Source organism: Ovis aries, chromosome 26 (assembly GCF_016772045.2).
Source record: "Ovis aries strain OAR_USU_Benz2616 breed Rambouillet chromosome 26, ARS-UI_Ramb_v3.0, whole genome shotgun sequence".
Taxonomy (NCBI): Eukaryota; Metazoa; Chordata; class Mammalia; order Artiodactyla; family Bovidae; genus Ovis; species Ovis aries.
In genome coordinates this window covers 32,673,627-32,693,298 of record NC_056079.1, presented here as the reverse complement: position 1 = coordinate 32,693,298, position 19,672 = coordinate 32,673,627, and the positions used below count along the sequence as shown (strand labels likewise).

Below are 19,672 nucleotides of genomic sequence, written 5' to 3'. Positions count from 1 at the left end.
TTTATATTTTTCAGAAGTTTTGGGAAGGATTTGAGTGAACTCCAGGAGTTGGTGATGGACAGGAAGGCCTGGCGTGTTGCGATTCATGGGGTCGCAAAGAGTCAGACACGACTGAGAGACTGAACTGAACTGATCTGATGTCCATTTGGATCAGGGAACCACTAGATTATACCAGCCTGCAGAAAGACCCAGGGAAAAGGGCATTTTAGCTACTTTCCCTCGAGTTCCTTCGAGTACTGGAGTGTGTGCTGGGTAGGCTTTGATCAATTTCCAAATCAACACTTCTCAGCTCCTCTCACTGTTTGCTTCTGAAACATTCACTGCAGACAGAAGACTTCCGGAGGCGGAGAATGGTGCTGCAGAACTGACAAGACTCAGCACCCCTGGACCACAAAACCTAGGCCATATGTTTGGGAAAGTGAGATGGAACCAAAGCTTCTGAGGAGCCATCAAACTTCTCATGAATAAAAGCAGTTTGACTTTGCTCAGTAACTCTGCGGCAGGCCCTTATTTAATCCTCAACTGTATATGGAAAGTGCTATTGTTCCCCTTTTTGTTGTTCAGTGGCTAAGTCATCTCTGACTCCTTGCAACCCCAAGCACGAGGGGCTTCCCACTCCTTCACTATCTTCCAAAGTTTGCTCAAACTCATGTCCACTGAATCAGTGATGCCATCCAACCATCTCATCCTCTGTCACCACTTTCTCCTCCCGTCTTCAATCTTTCCCAGCATCAGGGTCTTTTCCAAAGAGTCAGCTCTTTGCATCAGGTGGCCAAAGTATTAGAGCTTCAGCATCAGTCCTTCCAATGAATGTTTACGGTTGGTCTCTTGGGCTCCAAAATTACTGCAGATGGTGACTGCAGCCATGAAATCAAAAGATGCTTGCTCCTTGGAAGAAAAGTTATAACCAACCTAGACAGCAAATAAAAGAGCAGAGACATTACTTTGCCAACAAAGATCCATCTAGTCAAAGCTATGGTTTTTCCAGTAGTCATGTATGGATGTGAGAGTTGGACCATGAAGAAAGCTGAGCACCGAAGAGTTGATGCTTTTGAACTGCGGTGTTGGAGAAGACTCTTGAGAGTCCCTTGGACTGCAAGGAGATCCAACCAGTCTATCCTAAAGGAAATCAGTCCTGAATACTCACTGGAAGGACTGATCCTGAAAATGAAGCTCCCATACTTTGGGCATCTGATGCGAAGAACTGAGTCATTGGAAAAGACTTTGATGCTGGCAAAGATTGAAGGCAGAAGAAGGGGACGACAGAGGATGAGATGGTTGGATGGCATCACCAACTCGATGGACATGAGTTTGAGCAAGCTCGGGGAGTTGATGATGGACAGGGAAGCCTGGCGTGCTACAGTCCATGCGGTGGCAAAAAGTCGGACACGGCTGAGCGACTGAACTGAACTGACCTTTAGGATTGACTGGTTTGATCTCTTCGCTATCCTCTTTTACAGATGTGAAAACTGAGATACAGAGCGAGAACATCGTTTCCCCAGGGCACTCGGTCAGAGTCCAAAGTGCTACCGTGTGCAACCTGAGGGCTTCAGGGTCTCATCTCCATCCCTCCAACTGCTCATCCGTCCACAGCCCGAAATTCGTGCGCCCTCCGGGAGGGGCTCAGTTGGAGGGGCGGGCGCGCGTCAAAGGAGGCCAGACAGACTGAGGCAAAGGAGCAGCAGAGCGCAGGGCGACTCAACCCGCTCCCCCCTTCTCGGGGGCCCTCGGCTCAGAACTACAAGGCCCAGCAGGCAGCGGCAGGGGGAGGAGGAGGAGGTGGGACCAGCGTGGGGTGGGAGTGAGAGAAGGAGCCCTCGCGCCTTGCCGGCGCATAGCGCTCGGAGCGCTCCTGCGGGCACTGGCGCGGCGGCCTCGGCTGTGGCTGCGGCGCGACGCGGGAGCCCGAAGTCTGGTCCAGCCGCAGCGCGCGGAGGAGCCCGGGCTGTGCCCAGAGCTGGGCGGCGACGTCCGGACAGCCCCGAGACTCCGCTTAGCGCATTGCGGCGACCTCGCCTTCCCCGGCCGAGAGCGCGCGCCGCAGCTGGAAGAGCGGCGGAGCCCGAGGACTTTTCTCCGGTCCGAGGGGCGCCCCGCCGGGCGCAGGGGACCAGGGCGGCAGTCGGGCACGCCGCGGCGCCGGGGCCCCCGCCAGGCGATGGAGCTCGGGCTGCCAGAAGCTTGAGGGCCGCCGCCCGGTGCTGGAGAGGGGGGGCCCACAGGGTCTGGAGACCCCGGGCGGCGGACAGGAGCCCTCCCCCCGCCCCGCCTCCGGGGCACCAGCTTCGGCTCCATTGTTCCCGCCCGGGCTGGAGGCGCCGAGCCCCGAGCGCCACCGGCAGTCGAGCGCCGGCCGCGGGGGCTCCTGCGGCCCCGCCAGGACCCGAGCGGAGCCCGGGGGCGGCGGGCCGGAGCCAGGGACGCGGACGCCCGCCCGCCCGCACGAGCCACGGCGGACTCTCCAGAGGCGGAACCGCAGCGCCGAGTGAGGTAAGAGCCGCGGCGCCCCCGGATCCGGGGCGGGCTCCGCGTCCCGGGCGGGCCCCCGGCGCCGGAGCCTCCCGGCCGCGCGCTCTCCCCGCCGCAGCGCAGTCGGGTCCGGCGCCTCCCTCCGCTCGTTACCCGCCCCTCTCCACCCCCGGCTCCCTGCCCAGCTCCCGGCGCCCCCCTTTTGTCTCCCCTCCCTTCCCTCCGCTCGCGTCGCCTTCTGCGCCCCCTCCCCGCGCCCGTCCCGCCGCCCAACTTTTCCGCCAACTCGCGCTGGGGAGCTGGCGAGGCGGCGGCGGCTCCGCGGTGAGTCCGGGGAGGGACAGGGCCCGGGGCCGAGGCGGCGGCGGTCCTGGGTTTCCTGGGCCTGGGGAGGCAGGCGGGGGCGGGCAGCGCGGTGGGGTGTGTGTGTGTGTGTGTGTTGCGTTCCACACCATCTCCTTTTAGTCCACCCATGGGGAGTCTCCGCGATCCAGCAGGTAGCTTTGGGTGGAACGCTAAAAAAAAGAAAAAAGAAAAAACCCGGGGTCCTCCTAAGTCCTTTTCCATCTCCGGGAAAGTCTGGGGTCACTGCCGCAGGCGGGTGGGCGGTTGGGGGCCTGAAAGGGGAAGGAAGTGGAGGGGTCGGTTCGCTTCTCTTCCAGTCGGTTTTAAAGGGGGGTGTCGTCACCAAATGGCTGAAGCTGCTTCAGCGAAGAGCGAGAAAGGAATTCCCTTTTTCGAGAGGCGCTGATCTCCGACTTAGTCCGTCTCTGAAAGGGTCGGAAGTTTGGGGAAGGGGAGGGCGCCCAGCGGGTGAGGTTAAGCCCCATTACGGGGTCTGGGGGAAGGGATTGGTCAGTTCCTATCTGGTTCGAGGAGGTGGGGGAAGGGATGAGGGTTTTGTCCGGTGCGGTTCGCTCGGCACCGGCGCTTGTTGCTTCGCGGGCCCAGAACCCTCTGCCCCCTTCCCGCTCCCCTTTCCCGCTATGTTTGGGGTGAGGAGAAGAGGGGGGCTGGAACCTTCGTTTGCAGAGGAATTTATTGACGTTGTAGATGCGATCATTTAACCCAGATCCTATGGAAGCAGTCAGATGCCTCTGGTTGGGGAGTGGAGGGCTTGGGGAGCGGTGAAACCTGCATCTCTTGTCTGGACCCAGAGGCTTTGGCCCTGTTCAAAGTTTCCGCCGTGTCTCCCCACCACCTCCCCATCACCACTCCCCCCACCCCCGCCCCATTTTCCAGATGTAGCCGCCGCATCTGGTTCCGTTTCACCCCACCCGGGTACACCGCAGCCGCTTGAACGTCCCTGTTCCTCCCTGCCCCCTCCCCCGGATCGAAACAGGGATCCTATAACTTGTCCTCACCACCTCGCTCTTTACGATTTTTTCTTAAGACTTGGGTACGAGGCGCTGGGACTGGGGGAGAGAAGTTACCCTGGATGCCAGGGTACTTAGGCTGTGCTGGCGCTTTCTGGCTCGTGCGGGAAAGGGGCATTGCCGGCGAGAGGAGGTTTAGGGGATGACAATATCTCCTCTGATAAGTGGTGGCCTCTTTGGCCACCGGTCTGACCCAGAGCTGGCCCTGACAGAAGTTTCTGGAACCGGAGCATTGCAGCCTCCTCCCTTTTCAGTTAGAGCCGGAGCGGCGGGAGTGTCTGACCCTGTCCGGAGCCCGCCGCCGGGTCTCGGGCCGCCCGGCGGTGGCGTCACGCGTCCCCTTTTCCACCCTCCCTGGAGCAAGCCCGGGGCGCAGCGGCTTGGGCGTGGGAGGGGGGCCCGGGCTGTGGCTCCCTTGGTGTTTTGAAGGAGTTCTTTCTTTGGGCGGCCGCTCCCGGAGGCTAACGTGGGGCGTTTTACCAAGTCCGCGCCGGCCGCAGGTTTGAAAGGGGTTGGCCTGTTGAGGGTTTTTGGTTCTGCCCTTTGAGGCAGGAAAGGGCTTTCTGGTTCCAAAGTTGCGAGAGGGTGGGGAGAGTTGGTCTCTCACCCTCTCCTCTCCAGCCTCTTTCAAATTGAAAACACTTCTCTGGTTTCCTCCTTTGGGCGGTCGTTCGGAGGCTGTAATGAAATCGCACTTTCTCTAGACATGGTAATTAAGGTGACTGTTTCCTCCGCAGATGGCGCTCTATCCTCTGCACCTCCGGCCCTGCGCTTTTTTTGGAAAACAGTCTAAATTATACAACCTTAGCCTTGAGACTGTGGGGCAGAAAGTGGCCATTCCCCATCCTCCCCCACCCCCCACCCCCGAACTATTGGCCCGGGCTCCCCGTTTCCTCCCTGAGGCTTGTTTAAAGGCTAAGTAGCAGGGCCCCTTGGGACGTGCCTCCGTCTGGTTAATTACACCCCCCCCGCCCCCCCCCGCCCCAAGCCTGGGTCATCAGCCTTCCTTCCAGTGACCCAGGGGAAGCCCTTGGTGGTGTTGGTGGGGAAGACCCAGAGACCTTAGGGAGGATGGCCTGCCTCCCTAATGACTTGTTTACGTATTCTACCCCCTCCCCGCCCCCGCCCCCAAATGGCTGGGAAGACCTCCAGGGCTGCTGCCGTGGACCGCCCCCCCCCCCCCCCCCCCCCCCCCCCCCCCCACCCCGAGGAATGCCAGGTGTTTGGGGACTGGGAAGCTGCCGGGGTCTCGGCTCCAGCCTGCGATGGTTGCATACTGAATCGGGTGAGGAGCTCGTTGAAATATCTGTTGCATTTATTCTTAGTCATAGCGGAGCGTCAGCTTTTTAATCAGGGTCATCCGGGTGAAGAGCCGCTTGGACAGTGTGCACGCCGCGCGCTGTCTGCTCTGACGGTGCCCGTAGAAATGCGCGTTGGGGAGGCATTTTCACGAATGGGATTTGGGCCAGAGTGGGCACTGTTTTCTTTGGCTCCCAAGTAGAGAGCCTTGGGTACTTACTTCTTTTCCTTGGCTCCTGGCCATGGAGGATGTGAGAAAGTTCCGTTAGGCACCCTTAGAATAGCAAGTGAAGCCAAAAGCAGAAGACACAGAGAAGGAGCCTGGAAGGTGCTATGGCCCCACCCCTCCTGGGGGAGAGGATCAGAACATCTCCAGATTTAGGTCTGGTCCAGCTTTGTTCCTGTGGACTCCAGTGGCCAGGAGGATGGAGTTGAGAATGGAGGAGGACGCCTCCAGCCACGGAGACCAGGCTGGACTGCTCTGGCTTTTAGTTGTCTGCTCTTTGTTTGTTTGGGGGTGTTTGGGGAGTGCTTTTTGTTTGTTTGGGCCTGGAAAAAAAAAAAAACGAGTCCTAAAAGAAGAGATTTGCTCCTGTGAGCTTGGGCCTTTAGTGGCCTCTGAACACTTTCTTCAGGCCTCCATTTTTTAATCTCTCTCATCAAAATGGCCGTGGTTAAGAGCTTCCTAGGAAGGTTTCAGCCTGTTGCTGCAGGAGGAGAAGGACAGAGTAAGTGACTCAAACATCTTACTCTGAAAAGGCCTCACCTCACTGGAGAGGAGTTTTAATTTCCTCTTGGGAAACAGGTCTCGCATTTGGCTTCCCAGGAGCTTTGTAAAAGGTCTGAGTCAACCCCAGGACTTGTTGGGAGTCCAGATGCAGAGCTTCAGAAAAGATTCTGGGGTTTCCAGAGAGGATTAAAAAGTGGACCTGGACTAAGACTTGCTTTTCTCCCTAAGGCTGCATCTTCCTGAGAGAAATTCCCTGCTCATCACCATTCCACTTGCAGTTACAAGGAGCCACGTTCAGGCTCCAAGAAAACAGCCCCCACCTGGGTGAACACCTCCAAGCGTATGGTGGTCCACAAGCCATCCTGTCTTCAGTGGCAAGGCTTCCTAGATTATAGTGGGACAGTTAGAGTTTCTCTTCTTATTACTCATTTCTTACATACCTCACTCCCAGGGACATCTGGGTACTTTTTTTTTTTTTTTTTTACAAGGACTCAAAGCTTTTAAATGAGCATTTCTGTTGGACCCAGTCACATTTTGCAAGCCGAGCTGCGGATGTGTTGTCGGATGTTTGTGGAGTATTTGCCCTGCCACTCTCTGCCCGGAGTAGGGAATGCTCACTTTGGGGAAAAGCAACCATTTCTGTTAAAAAGTCTTATTCCCAACTAAAGGGATTAAAGTTTTGGCATTACTTCCTCAAGTCTGAGGAATCAAGATGTTTAGAAAATGTCCGGGTTGGTATGCTTTGAAATTGAGTTTGGCTGGCTAACAGGGAGTGCCTGACGATTTTCTCTGGCGTTGTCAACCTCTTCTCTGCAAGCGCAGCTCTGTCAGTTTCTTTCCAGTTGGCCCTTCTTTGTTTCATTCATTTATTCATCCAGTTACCAAATGCAGCAGCATCCGCTGTGTAGATGTCAGGTGCTAAGGGTATTAGCAAGGAGTAAACCAATGCAGACCCTCCTCTATAGGAGCTTGCCATCCTATGGTGGACGTTTTTGGAAATTCAGAGGATCCTCAAAAGGCCCAAAAAGACTTGTGGAAGACGTGGCAGTTTGAGGCGGGGCTCCGAGAATCAGAGAGGAATGAGAGACCGTGGCCTGCCAAGGATAGAGGAAGGGCAAAGAAGCGCTTGGCAGGCTGTGGAGGTTACCCAGAGCTGTCCTGTCCTCTGTAGTGTAATACAGGCTGCGTGGGATCTCAGAGTTTTCTAGTGGCCACGTTTGAAAAGGGAACAGGTGGAATACATTTTCATTAATTCACCTGGATCTCAAAAATATATCTGATTTAGCCCAGTATATGTGAAGCATTATCATTTGAACATGTAATCAGTATTTTTAAAAAATCATTGAGAGACTGTACATTCTAGTATGTACTTTTGATTTCCAACACATTCCGACTTGCACTGGCCACGTTTCAAGGGTTCCATAGCCACGAGGGGCCACACGGAACGGGACCCCGAGGTCTAGAGTGTGGGGTTTGGAAAGACTGGAGAGGGAGAAATGGTTTTGCAAAGGCAGGAAGTTCATGTCGTCCAGTTGCCAATTACCAAAGTCCCCTGAGAGTGCTATCAAGGAGTGACTCAAAGCACAATGTTTATAGATAATTCCTTACATTTGATTAGTGTTTTCAAGAGGAGAGAGCAAGTCCTTTCACCCACGCTGCGGGTTTAAGGCTCGTCACCCCCTGTGGTGTAGGCAAGGCAACTATAATATTTCAGCTCCCTCTGACGACAAGTGGGAAAACCGAGATGTTATGTGTCCTCTCCCTGCCCCTCCTCCTTCTTTTTCCCCCTCCTCGCCCCCCAGTGAGGACCTCTGCACCCAGAGCCAGAGCTGGGCTGCCAGTCCCAGGAGATGAAACTGCTGGAGAGAGGCTGATGGGGCCAGCTGCTGTGTGCACCTGCGGGGCTACAGGTCACATCTGTCAAGCAGTGGAGGAAGGAGACTGTCCCTAAGGGACTTAAAGAATTCCTTAATTAGTAGCATGGGAAGAAGGTGAGGTGAAGGGGGACGGGACAGTCCCCAGGGTTCCAGACAGCGTGTGGACTAGTGGTTTGTGTCGCTGTGTTTTCCGTAGTGGGATGTGTACCCAACTTACCTTCTGGTTCCAGAAGTGGTTGCCCAGGGAGCTGGGTTTTCTGAACATCTTTTGTTTTACAGACTGGGGACTCAGTACCCAGAGGGGGAGGAACGGAAGAGACTTTTGCAGGGAAGCTGCCAGATTAGTTTGAAATGTGTTGATCACAGAGCCGAAAGAGGGCGGCCAGCAGCCAGACCCCACCTGTGAGGAGGTGGGCAGGCTCTTGGGGGTTGGCGGGGGCGGGGGGGGCAGGCAGAGTGACCTGCCTCCCTGCTACCTTTGAAAACCAGCTTTATCATCTCAAGATGATACCACCCTTTCTCCTTGGATACTAAAAATTCGTTCCTGACTCTGGCTGTTCCTAGGGGACTTACTTAGGTTCTTAGTCAGGTGTACCTTTCTTGGTGACTGCGCTGCATGCATTTGGTGTATCTTGGGGATGTAACGAGATGTGGAAGGTGGTTTCGGTGTATTCTCTGGCCAGCATCACTTCTGTCCCTGGCTGGGGATCAGGCCTGTCCTGTGTCCTAGATGGTACACTCAGGAGCTGCTTCCAAGGGTCTTTCTCTTGAGCCAAGAAACTGAGAATCAAAGTTTCGCTTGTCAAGGAGCAACTAAACTAAGCCCGTGGGCCACTACCGAGCCCACGTGCTGCAACTCCTGGAGTCTGTGCACCCAGAGCTGTGCTCTGCAACAATAGTGGCCACTGCAATGAGAAGCTCACGTACTGCACCTAGGGAGTGGCCCCCACTCGCTGCAACTAGAGAAAGCCCGCGTGCAGCAACAGAGACCCAGCACAGCCAAATATAAAGTAAATCAATGAATAAATTGTTGGGGAAAAAAAAAAGAAAACCCTTTCCCATTGCCAGAGTCACCTGGGATCTGTCCTTATCTACATGGTTTCTGTGAGACATGGGAAGTTACCCTCTGGAGAAAATGAGCTTTCATCCAGTTTTGATCATTCCATTTTTTATATATATATTTATTTGTATTTATTTTTTTGGCTGTGCCAGGTCTTAGTTGCAGCATGCAGTTCTTTTTTTTTCATCTGTGTCAGATCTTAGCTGTGGCTTGTTGCAGCTCGCAGGCGTCTTTGCTCTTCAGCATGTGGGATCTTAGTTCCCTGACCAGGGATCGAACCCAGGTCCCTTGCGTTGGAAGGCAGATTCTTAACCACTGCACCACCAGGGAAGTCCCCATGCAAATTCTTAATTGCAGCATATGGGATCTAGTTCCCAGACCTGGTATTGAACCCAGGTCCCCTGCATTGGGAGTATGGAGTCTTAGCCATTGGACCACCAGGGAAGTCCCTGTTCATCCCCTCTGGCTTCCGAAAGCCCAGGTGATGGAGACCCCATGCTCTTGCCTCCCCACTGCACCCTGGGCAAGGCACTTAACCTCTTTGAGTCTCAGTTTCCCCATTGCTTAAAAGGCAATAATAATTCCCACCCTCCCTGAAGTTCATAGTGAAGAAGAGCTGAAGTTTTGTAGTTTAAAATCATACCTAGTCCACACTTGGCACGGGTTTTAGGTACAGTAAATGCTTACTCGATTCTGTCTCATCTAGTCCTTTTCCTAAATTCAGAAAAACAGAAATGTTTACTTCTTGTTTGATTTGAAATCATTAAAACATTTCAGGAAAGCCTTGGGAGGGACGCAGGCACTGCCTGCATCTTCCGCGCTGGCAGGCACTTGAGAACGAGGCCAGGAATCCAGGGGTTTTTCTGCCAGCCGGGACTGACTCACCACAAGGGGCCCCGTCTGGCTCCAGGGAGGCCAGGCTGAAGCACCACATGAGGACATGTTCCGGGGAAGTGGATTCTCTGAATAACTCGGATGGTTCCCTGGAGTATTTAGGACAAAAGCCACCTGGAAGACTGAGAGGGTCATCCCCTTACAGCCCAAATGGTGCCCAGAAGGGTTATCACTTAGGAAAGGTTGAGCAGCAAAGACCATTATCCTGAAGACCCTGGAGGACTGTTTTACATGTTGCTGCTCTAGACACGAGAAGGACTTCCTTGGTGGCTCACACAGTAAAGAATCTGCCTGCAATGTGGAAGACCTGAGTTTGATCCCTGGGTCAGGAAGATCCCCTGGAGGAGGAAATGGCAACCCACTCCAGTATTCTTGCCTGGAGAATCCCATGGACAGAGGAGCCTAGCGGGCTACAGTCCATGGGGTCGCAAAGAGTCGGATGCGACTGAGTGACTGACACTTTCAGACAGGAGAAGGATAAAGGGCCGCAGTCCATGCCTTTCACCGGGGTTGGCATGAGCCATCTTTGAGTCAGGCCTTGCAAGAAACCGTCTTCTGCACGACTTTTCCCCACGTCTGGATCCATTTCTGCTGGACGACTGCTGACACCTCTCGGTCTCAGAGAGAACTGGGCCCCCCATCTCACAGCTCCCCACTCGGAGGCATTGTTTAAGGAGCTGGTGAGAGTTGTGTTGTCTCCATGAGGGAAAGCTGCTGGAATCCCAGAGGTCCCCGTGATGGGTCCAGTTGTAGAGACAAAAAGAATGCACCCTGGAGGTGGCTTATTTCAGCTTCCTCGCCGTGTAGGTCCAGAGAGGTGCAGCGTCTCACATGGCTCTCAGTTTGGTGACTTATTCCATGATTCCTCATCTCTCTTCACCCCTCACTGAAGGGTTGGTGTGCCCTAGAGGAAGTGAAGACTTATCCTGGGAGAGGTCACATTCGTACCCCCGGGCCCCCTCTGGGAGACTTTTCTGAGGCTGTTCGCTTTCCCAGCACAATGGATCGTGGGGCTCATGCCTTGGGGAGCTTGACAATCTTCCCAATATGGGAAACAGTCCACACTCAGTAAATAGTTGTTGGAGTGAATTAAAGCCCTCCTTGGTCTAATTAAGGCTTCTAACCTCCAATTCAGCGTTGGGGCAGGACAACAATTCCCTTCTTTGTGCCTGAAGGAGTAAGAGATTGCTTCGGGCACCTTCTGGGCAGGGTGGCCGCGTGACAGGTTTCCCTCTTTTTTTTCTCCTTGCGATGTGGGAGACCCCCCACCCCGCCATTCAGACCCTTCTAACTTCGGGTTTTTTTTTTTTTTTTTCCTTCTCCCCAGAGTCAGCTTGCAAAGGAGGATCAAGCCCACGGCGGAGTCTCCATGGAGGTGTGGAGCTTGGTCACCAACCTCTAACCGCAGAACTGGGATGTGGAGCCGGAAGTGTCTCCTCTTCTGGGCCGTGCTGGTCACAGCCACGCTCTGCACTGCCAAGCCGGCCCCGACCTTGCCGGAGCAAGGTAAGGCGCAGGCAGAGGGCCAGCGCGGGCACACAGCCCTCAGCAGCAGGGTGGGCCAGGCCGGACGTGCTGTGCTCAGCCAGGCAGGCTCCATCCCAGGGGGCCTGCAGGAGAAACCCCTGAGCTGGCTGGGGCCTGCCAGTAAACACAGCCAGCTTCATCAGAGGTTGGGTTGTGAAGGCCAACGACATCCGTCTGCCAGAGATGACATGCTCAGGGTGGGTTTGTGCTTTTCTCCTCCTTAAAAAAAAGAGCTTCTGGTTGGAACCCAAGAGCCAGCTCCCTAAGCTGGATGGTGTCTAAAGTGGGAGCTGGGCAGTGCGGTGGGGTGTGGTGACCTGTGAACTTGGATTTAGAACTTGGATGGTCTTCAGAGGATGTGGAGGGATGTAGGAGCTTCATACAGACCTCTGGCTTCTAGAAATCGTTCCCAAGACGTGTCTTTTATGAGGGTTGGCCATCACGGCCACGTGCCTGCTGTTCTGTCTTGACCATGTCTCACAAGCCCTGTTGGGAGGCTTGGTAAGAGGTTTGCTTTGGATAAACTGCTGGAGGGATTTCAAAGAGATTTTGAAGAACACTGCAGGATGTAGGTGCTGGTAGAGACCTGTAGTTTATTGGGAATTCAGAGGGATTTTTAGTAACAGGAAAGACTTGCCCCCACTGCTGATGGCATTTTTCCGGACTTGTGAAAATACCTTGTGGGGATTACAGGTACAGCACACCTGGCAGCTTTTGAAGGTCTTTGAGAACTAATATTTGGGCATTTCTGCTGCCAAGAGGTAGTGTGGCTTATGACTCAGCAGCTGATGACAGAAGCAGAGGAGGTTGGCAGGCACTGGGTGAGGGCTCAGGCATGCGTGTGCCATGGTGACTGCGTGTCAAGGGCCACCAGTCTCACTCACAGGACCTGTGTGAGTGACAGATGAAGAGTGAGCATGTTTATCCCCTTGTAGGGTGATGGAGAAGGAGGGAGAAGGGTGAAGGGGGCTTTCTAGAAGCTGGAGCAAGCAGGTACCTGTTGCATTCAATGACAGAACTGAAGGCAGGGCCTGACCTGGAACATATTGGAGACCCTGAGTGGGGCAGGGGGGACCGTCCTACCCAGAGGGAGGTCACCATCAGGTAGAGGGTGACAAGTACAAAGGCAGCTAAATTCAAGGTGAACTGTGTTTAGACCACACAGCAGAGTTATGACAAAGTACAGTGGGAATGCCAGGGAAGCGGGGCGGCAGAGCCTCTGAGAGGGTCCAGAGGGATGGGCAGGGGGTGGGAAGGAAATGCGGGTGTTCCAGGAGGAACAGCATGAGGGGGTGCTGGGGCAGGATGTATAAGGCGTTTGGAGAAGGACTCACCTGGTGCATAGGTAGTTGGAGGACATCATGCCTGGAAAAATTGGACTGAGTTAGTGAATGGAAGCCTTAATGCCCTGCAGAGGAAACTGTACTTAAATGGGTAGATACTGGGAGTCTTAAAAAATCTTGAGCAGAAAGTGACATGATCCAGCTTTCAGATTTTCAAGCATTTGAGTTTGGACGGATGGGAGGAAGAAGTCAGAAGGACCTAGGTTCCAGTCGTGCTCCGCCGCTTAATAGCAGCGTTACGTGCTTTGACAAATGACAAACACATTAAGCCTTAGTTTGCTTATCTTTAGAATGGGGAGAGTGACACAGGATGCAGTGAGATACTCTGCATAAAGCACATGCTGGTAAAGCATGGATTAGTTATGGCTGCTCCCACCACTGTTGCCAGAGAAATGAGTTACTTTTTTTCTTTTTTTGCTGCATTGGGTCTTAGTTGCAGCATGCGGATGCCTTTCTAGTTGTGGCAGGCTTAGTTGCTCCATGGCTTGTGGGATCTGAGTTCCTCAACCCGGGATTGAACCCATGTCCCCTGCATTGAAAGGCAAATTCTTAACCAGTGAACCACCAGGGAAGTCCCCAGAGGCGAGCTACTTTAACAGTTGTTTTTGCATGTCTAGCTGGAAAAAGGGAGTGAACTAGTATGGGGGGTTGTAAAGGAAGGAAAAATAGCAGAGATACTATAGAAATAAAACCTATAGGCTTAAGTAGGTTGGATGTCAACTCTGGGTGACTAGAGACACAGATAGAGAAAGAGAAGCCATATCCAACTCTTTGCAACCCCATGGACTGTAGCCCTCCAGGCTCCTCCATCCCTGGGATTTTCCAGGCAAGAGTAGGGCCACCCTGGAGTGGGAGGCCATTCCCTTCTCCAGGGGATCTTCCCAACCCAGGGATCGAACCCAGGTCTCCAGCACTGTAGGCAGATGCTTTACGGTCTGAACCACCAGAGAGGCCTCAGAGACAGACAAGGCGAGTGTAAAGGAGGTGGGTCGGGATGGGAGGTTTGTGAGGAGCAGGTAGAAATTGGGGTCAGCCGCAGCAATGGGCAGCCACGAAGTGGGGTGGGTTAGGTTTGAGGATATGAGTTTACGGTCAACCCCAAAGTTGTTTTTTTTTTTTCCACTTTCTCTAGCAAACCTTTTGCAGCTCAGGAATGAAGTGTAGAGAAACTGAATAGTAAGCATCTCCAGCCTGGGCTCCTGTAAACAGAAAAGGAATGTCCAAGGGTCCAAGCATACGGAGTGGAGGGCAGGGGGAAAGAGTCCTTGAAGCTTCTGGCTGTGTCCAGACTGGAAGAGGAAGCTGGGGGGAGGGGCTGGAAGTCTTGGTCAGGACGAGGTCCCCGCTCCCCTGAACAGGAGGGAGAGGGTGGGAGGGGGGCCTGTTAGGAGGTGATGTGGCGATGAAGAAGGAAGGAACAGTGCCATGTTTTAAAAAATCAGCTTAACTGAGGTATCACTCACATTCTGTAAAATGCACTGATCATAAGTGTAGAGCTCGGTGTGTTTTAATAAATACAGTATTATCCCATGTAACTACCCCCTCAGTTAAAAAGCCATGAAATGTTTTCATCCTCTCCAAACCTTGTCTCGTGCCCCCTTTGCAGTCCACTGGACTCAGGCAATGGCAGATCTACTTGGTGTCACTGAAGGTTAGTTTTGCCTACTTTAGAATTTCTCATAATGAAATTATCTGGTGAATGTGTATCCCTTCACTTGGTGGTGGCCATCGGGTTGTTCACACTTCAGGCTGTTATTACTAAAACTGCTGTGAACGTTCGTGTATGTTGTGTTCATGTACTGTGGGCATGAAGTTTTCCCTGGACTGCTCCGGTTTTGATTTTGGCTCCGTTTCTTACCGGCTGTTGCCTGTTGGCTGTCTATCTCCGCCTGTCTGTAATATTTATTGGTAATGAACATCTCCTCCAGAGATCCTTGTGAATATCAGATGTGAATGTCTGCAAAGCTCTCAGAACCCTGGCTGGACATAGTCAATGAACCATACATAGGAGCTGTGGGTACCTTTTCTGGGGAAGCACCACGGGGTAAGGGGCTTGCTTCATGGCCACACTTGGAATGCCTTAGGATGCAGAAGTAGGAAATCCACTCGTCTCGATGGGCATCGGGTCCCTGTTTGGTTCAGTCAGCCCCTCCCCATGATTATCCATCCTGAGCTTGGTGATGTCAGACCACGGCCCCCACTGTCTGAAACCCTAAGGAAAAATCTCTCTCCATGCTTTGTAAACTATAAGGTATCTCATAAATGTAAAGTATTACTGCTGGTTATTGAATGACAATGCCGCTTTTGTCCTCAGAAAAGACTGGACTGTATATAAAAGGTTTGCCCAAAAGTTTAAGACAGACTACCCCAAACCCTGCTCCCACTGACTGAGAGCATTTCCCCTTTAGAGAGAGAGGCTTTGCTGTGAGTGAGTGTGGTGAGTGTGTGTGTGTGTGTCTTGAGAGCCCCTCCCCCAGTCTGCAAATGCTCCTCGGGGAGTAGGGAGGGCCTGGAGTTTCTGGCTGTCCTTGGAAAGTTGATTTAATAAGGGTTCCAGGAAAACCAGCCTCCCTCCTTCTCCCCCTCTCCTTTCCCTTTTCTTTAAGGTTTGGGATCTTAAAGAGGCTGAGCTGGTTTCAGACCAGGCTTTGTGGGGGAGTGGTAGGGGGAGACCGAAGTGGGCTCATGGGCCAAGGAGTAAGAATGCCCCTTTAAAAAGATAAGCACTGGCTTGAAAGACACTTTGAGCTTGAAGAGGCTTGTTTCTGTCTGTTTTTCTGTCTTTTAGAATAAGACTTGGGGAAGAGCAAGTGGACGAGTCCAAAACCGCTTGCAAGACCACTTGTCACATAGTTGGGGGTGGGGGTCCTGCCCTTTTTTCAAAGCAATAACCTAGGCTAAAACCCCCAGACCCCATGGTGGAGGGTACAACATGAGTCTCAAAATACTTGCCTACATGCTCAGAAACCTGCAACTAATAAACGATTTAATGGCTGGGGTTTTACAGCTCCTCCCACCTACCCAGATTTGAAGGAGTCTGGTGGCCGGTTGAAGGGGGAGAGGTTACCCTTAATGGAAAAGCCGCACGTTTCCATTTCTGGCTGCAAGCCCCCTGGAAGCCAGGCACCACAAAGCGAGGCTTTGTCTTTGTGTGCTGCAGAAACCTGGGCCCGTGGGGGAGGCAGTGAGTGGCACTGGAGACATCACCCCAGCTTCAAGTCCAGTCCCAGGCTCTGGCCGCCCCAGGCAACTCCCCAAGGGCTCCCCCAGCTCGCCTGGGCCCAAAGCGGTATGCATTTCAACCTGGCTGCAGGGGGCAGCCCCAGATCGGTACCAGAGGGCATCTCACTGCTGTCCTCCTACAGGCCGTGGCCCCACTGGCTGCAGCTGATCAGTATGGCCAGAGGACCGGTGTCCGCTGGGCCAGTGTGTCCAGTGGCTATCCCATCCCATCCCCCATATCAGATCGTTTGCAAAAAGAACCTGTTTGCTTCGGATTCACATGGGGTGGTGGGCGTTGAAGGGAAGCTTCTTATCCCCAGTGCTGGAAGGCTGGTGGCATTCCGTGGAGCAGAGGGCAGTGATGCAGGGTGAGCCACTGGCGAACAAGGCTGGAGGATCTCAGGACCTGGGAATCTGTGGGGCGCCGGGCTATCCCTGTTTCCCCAGACAATCTTCTCTGTCCCCCACCCAGGATGGGTGGCTCTTGTAGCCCGAGAAGGGTGCGTGGGCAAGTGTTCTGGAGCAGGGCTTTGCGGAGGGTGGGGGTCGGGAGAGGCTGTGAGGGAGGCGGGGAGGGCTCACGTGTCTGCCTGACCACGCTGGGCAGAGCCACCCCAGGGCCGTGCTCTTGGCTCTGGCTCCTGCATTGCTGCACCATTAGCTTCACTGATTTTCCACTCCGGCTCTGCCGGCCAGCTCCCCCCTGAAGCCAGGGAGGAGGAATTTCTCAGGGAAGAACAAACGGCTGTCCAGAGCCCTGGCCCGGAGTGGGGAGAAGGGAGGGAGCCCACACTGAGAAGCAGGCTGGGCTGCTGTCCCCCCTGGCTTCTGTGACCGCTGCCCCCTTGGAGTCGAGGGGGGTGGGCAGCGACCAGAGGGAGAGAGAGGGCCAGGGATGCCCCTGGGGAGGTGGGCCAACAGGGCCTGGCCCATGAGTGATGGCTCGTGTCTGGGGCGGTGATGGACGACGTTGGGAGAAGTGGGTTCTGGGGAGTCGTGCTCCGGGAGGGCGAGGTCCAGGGTCAGAGAGCCTGACCGGCAGCTGCGCCCTGTTTTCGCAGGGCCTTGGTCCTCGGGGGCCTCTGGGGGCTCCAGCTCACCCTGTGGACGCCACCTTTGCCTCTTGCCTCCCGAAAGTCTGGCAGCGGGACAGCTGTTTCCCTGCTGACCGGGAAAGTCCAGCTGCTTCTGGCACTGCCGATCTCCCGGATTCAGCTGCCCAGGCCTCCCTGTTTGTCCTGGAGAAAAGGCGCCTCCATGCACTTCCCTTCCCTCTGCCCACCCTCTCCCCCACCTCCACCCCCCAAGTGATTCAGCTGCAAGCCAACTGCTCGACCTGGGCTCTTAAGGCCAGGAGGAAGTTCCAGACTGTTTCCTCTTAGGAGAAACTGCCTGGACTTGAGCTTCTCCTGAACTTGAGGGCTTGCTCCAACTCACAGCTGGTGATGGCCAAGTAGAGCGGGCTGGCCGTGGCTCCTGCCCTGAGGCCCCCTGTCCTATTCTCGGTTCACACTGACCCTCGTTGACCCCCTTGCCAAACGAGGTGCCCCCTGCCTTCATTTAAAGGCTTTCTCTTTACAAACGGGAAAGCTCAGGATGGGCTGTATCCAGTTAGTTCCACGCACTGAGAACCATTGCCTGGGTGGAGCTGGAAACGCAGTGCTCCTTCCCGAGCCCACGTGTTGTGTCATGGCCAAGCCTCCTGGGACAGGTTGTATAAAAAAAGGACATGAGTGTTGGCGTGAATGTGGTTGTGTTTCCCTGGCCCTAATGTGTAGGCGTGTTGAGCCTCAAGTGGGTGAGAGGGTCAAGGAGTTCGGTGAAGACTTGACATTAGTGGTCATGAGTTTGGGCAAGGAAAGAGATTAAAAACCGTCAGTGCTAAAGCTTCACATACTTGATCAACAACAAAAGTTGAACTTAAGCCTTTATCCCTTCCTCTGCGTTCTCCAGGGTTAAAAACTAGCCTCTGGCTAACGGTTTCTTCGCCATTTGTTTACTGACGCATTTTCTTCCTTTCTCCTTCCCTTCCCTCCATCCCTCCTTCCTTCCCACCCACCCACCTTCCTTCCTTCCCTCTCTCCCATCCATCCATCCATCTGGCCAAACAAGGCTTCCTTCTTTTTTGTTTAATACAGCTGCTACTGCTAAGTCGCTTCAGTCGTGTCCGACTCTGTGTGACCCCATAGATGGCAGCCCACCAGGCTCTCCCGTCCCTGGGATTCTCCAGGCAAGAGTACTGGAGTGGGGTGCCATTGCCTTCTCGGTTTAATACAGCATGCACATGCAATTATAACCATTGTTTATCCTGGTCCCTTAGCTGAAATGTTCATCCCTAGCCTTTCCTGCTTTCACTCTGTCATTTAAACTCTTAGCTTAAGGTGTAGCTTAAGGGCCATCTCCCGATTGAAGTCCTCCTCTGGTTCCAAATAAATCACTTTTTTTTTTCCTCTCCTTTTTGTGTAGCATTTGATCTAGCACTGACTTTCATCTGCCTTACATTATTTAATATATGGCTGTTTCCTTTACCAGAGCAAAGTTCTGTGCAATCAGAAAGAATGTTTTTATTGCTCTTTTAAGCCAGGGATATTTGGGGGACTTCCTTGGTGGTCCAGTGGTTAAGATTTTGCCTTCCAATGCAGAGGGTGGGTGTTTGATCCCTGGTCATGGAGCTAAGATCCCATATGCCACGCAGCCAAAACACCAAAACATAAAACAGACTCAATATTGTAACAGAGTCAAAAAAGACTTTTAAAATGGTCCACATAAAAAAAAGGAGTATTTCATTATGGAAAATTTAGAAAATATAGGCTTCTAAAGAGAAAAACTTACATGCCCACCATCCAAAAATAATCACTGTTAACAACGAATCTATTTGTTTAGTTTTTTTCTACATTTATACAACATGACTTTTCAAAAGGTAATTTATACATTATGTACTAGTTTGTAACATAAGCAGGTACTTATTGCCTTGCAGAGATGTTTTCATCATGCTCAAGTAACTACACAGAAGTATAGATGTACAAGATTTATTTATTTATGCAGTCCTCATTATTGAGCATTTAAGTTATTTTCAATAGTTTGCACTTAAGTGAACATACTTTCACAAGTAAAATTGGTCCATGTATCCAAAGATTTTAGATACATTCTAAAATCTTTTAGATACATTCTAAAAGTTATGATTCAGTTCATTCAGTCGCTCAGTCGTGTCCAACTCTTTGCGACCCCCTGAATCGCAGCATGTCAGGCCTCCCTATCCATCACCAACTCCCGGAGTTCACTCAAACTCACGGCCATTGAGTTGGTGATGCCATCCAGCCACCTCATCCTCTGTTGTCCCCTTCTCCTCCTGCCCCCAATCCCTCCCAGCATCAGGGTCCTTTCAAATGAGTGAACTCTTCGCATGAAGTGGCCAAAGTATTGGAGTTTCAGCTTCAGCATCTATGCCTTCCAATGAACACCCAGGACTGATCTCCTTTAGGATGGACTGGTTGGATCTCCTTGCAGTCCAAGGGACTCTCAGTGAGTCTTCTCCAACACCACAGTTCAAAAACATCAATTCTTTGGCACTCAGCTTTCTTTACAGTCCAACTCTCACACCCATACATGACCACTGGAAAAACCATAGTCTTGACTAGACGTACCTTTGTCGGCAAGGTAATATCTCTGCTTTTTAATATGCTATCTAGGTTGGTCATAACTTTCCTTCCAAGGAGTAAGCGTCTTTTAATTTCATGGCTGCAATCACCATCTGCAGTGATTTTGGAGCCCAAAAAAATAAAGTCTTACACTGTTTCTGCTGTTTCCCCATCTATTTGCCCTGAAGTGATGGGACCAGATGCCATGATCTTTGTTTTCTGAGTGTTGAGCTTTAA

At 53.0% G+C, this 19,672-nt stretch overlaps 1 protein-coding gene across 8 annotated transcripts in view; it reads left to right on the top strand.

Annotated features, from left to right (window-relative positions):
* Window positions 1-2,293: 2,293 nt before the first annotated feature.
* Window positions 2,294-19,672, top strand: part of FGFR1 (fibroblast growth factor receptor 1) — a 56,091-nt gene continuing 38,712 nt past the window's right edge. For 7 of the 8 annotated variants that reach the window (XM_042241381.2, XM_060407153.1, XM_060407152.1 and 4 more), the window contains exons 1-2: window positions 2,294-2,490; window positions 11,033-11,211. In XM_042241381.2, the coding sequence (XP_042097315.1) occupies window positions 11,121-11,211 (91 nt within the window). In that variant the 5' untranslated portion in view covers window positions 2,294-2,490; window positions 11,033-11,120. Of the gene's footprint in view, window positions 2,491-2,752; window positions 2,794-11,032; window positions 11,212-19,672 lie in introns of those variants that run through there. The other variant, XM_060407150.1, reaches the window with a different exon arrangement.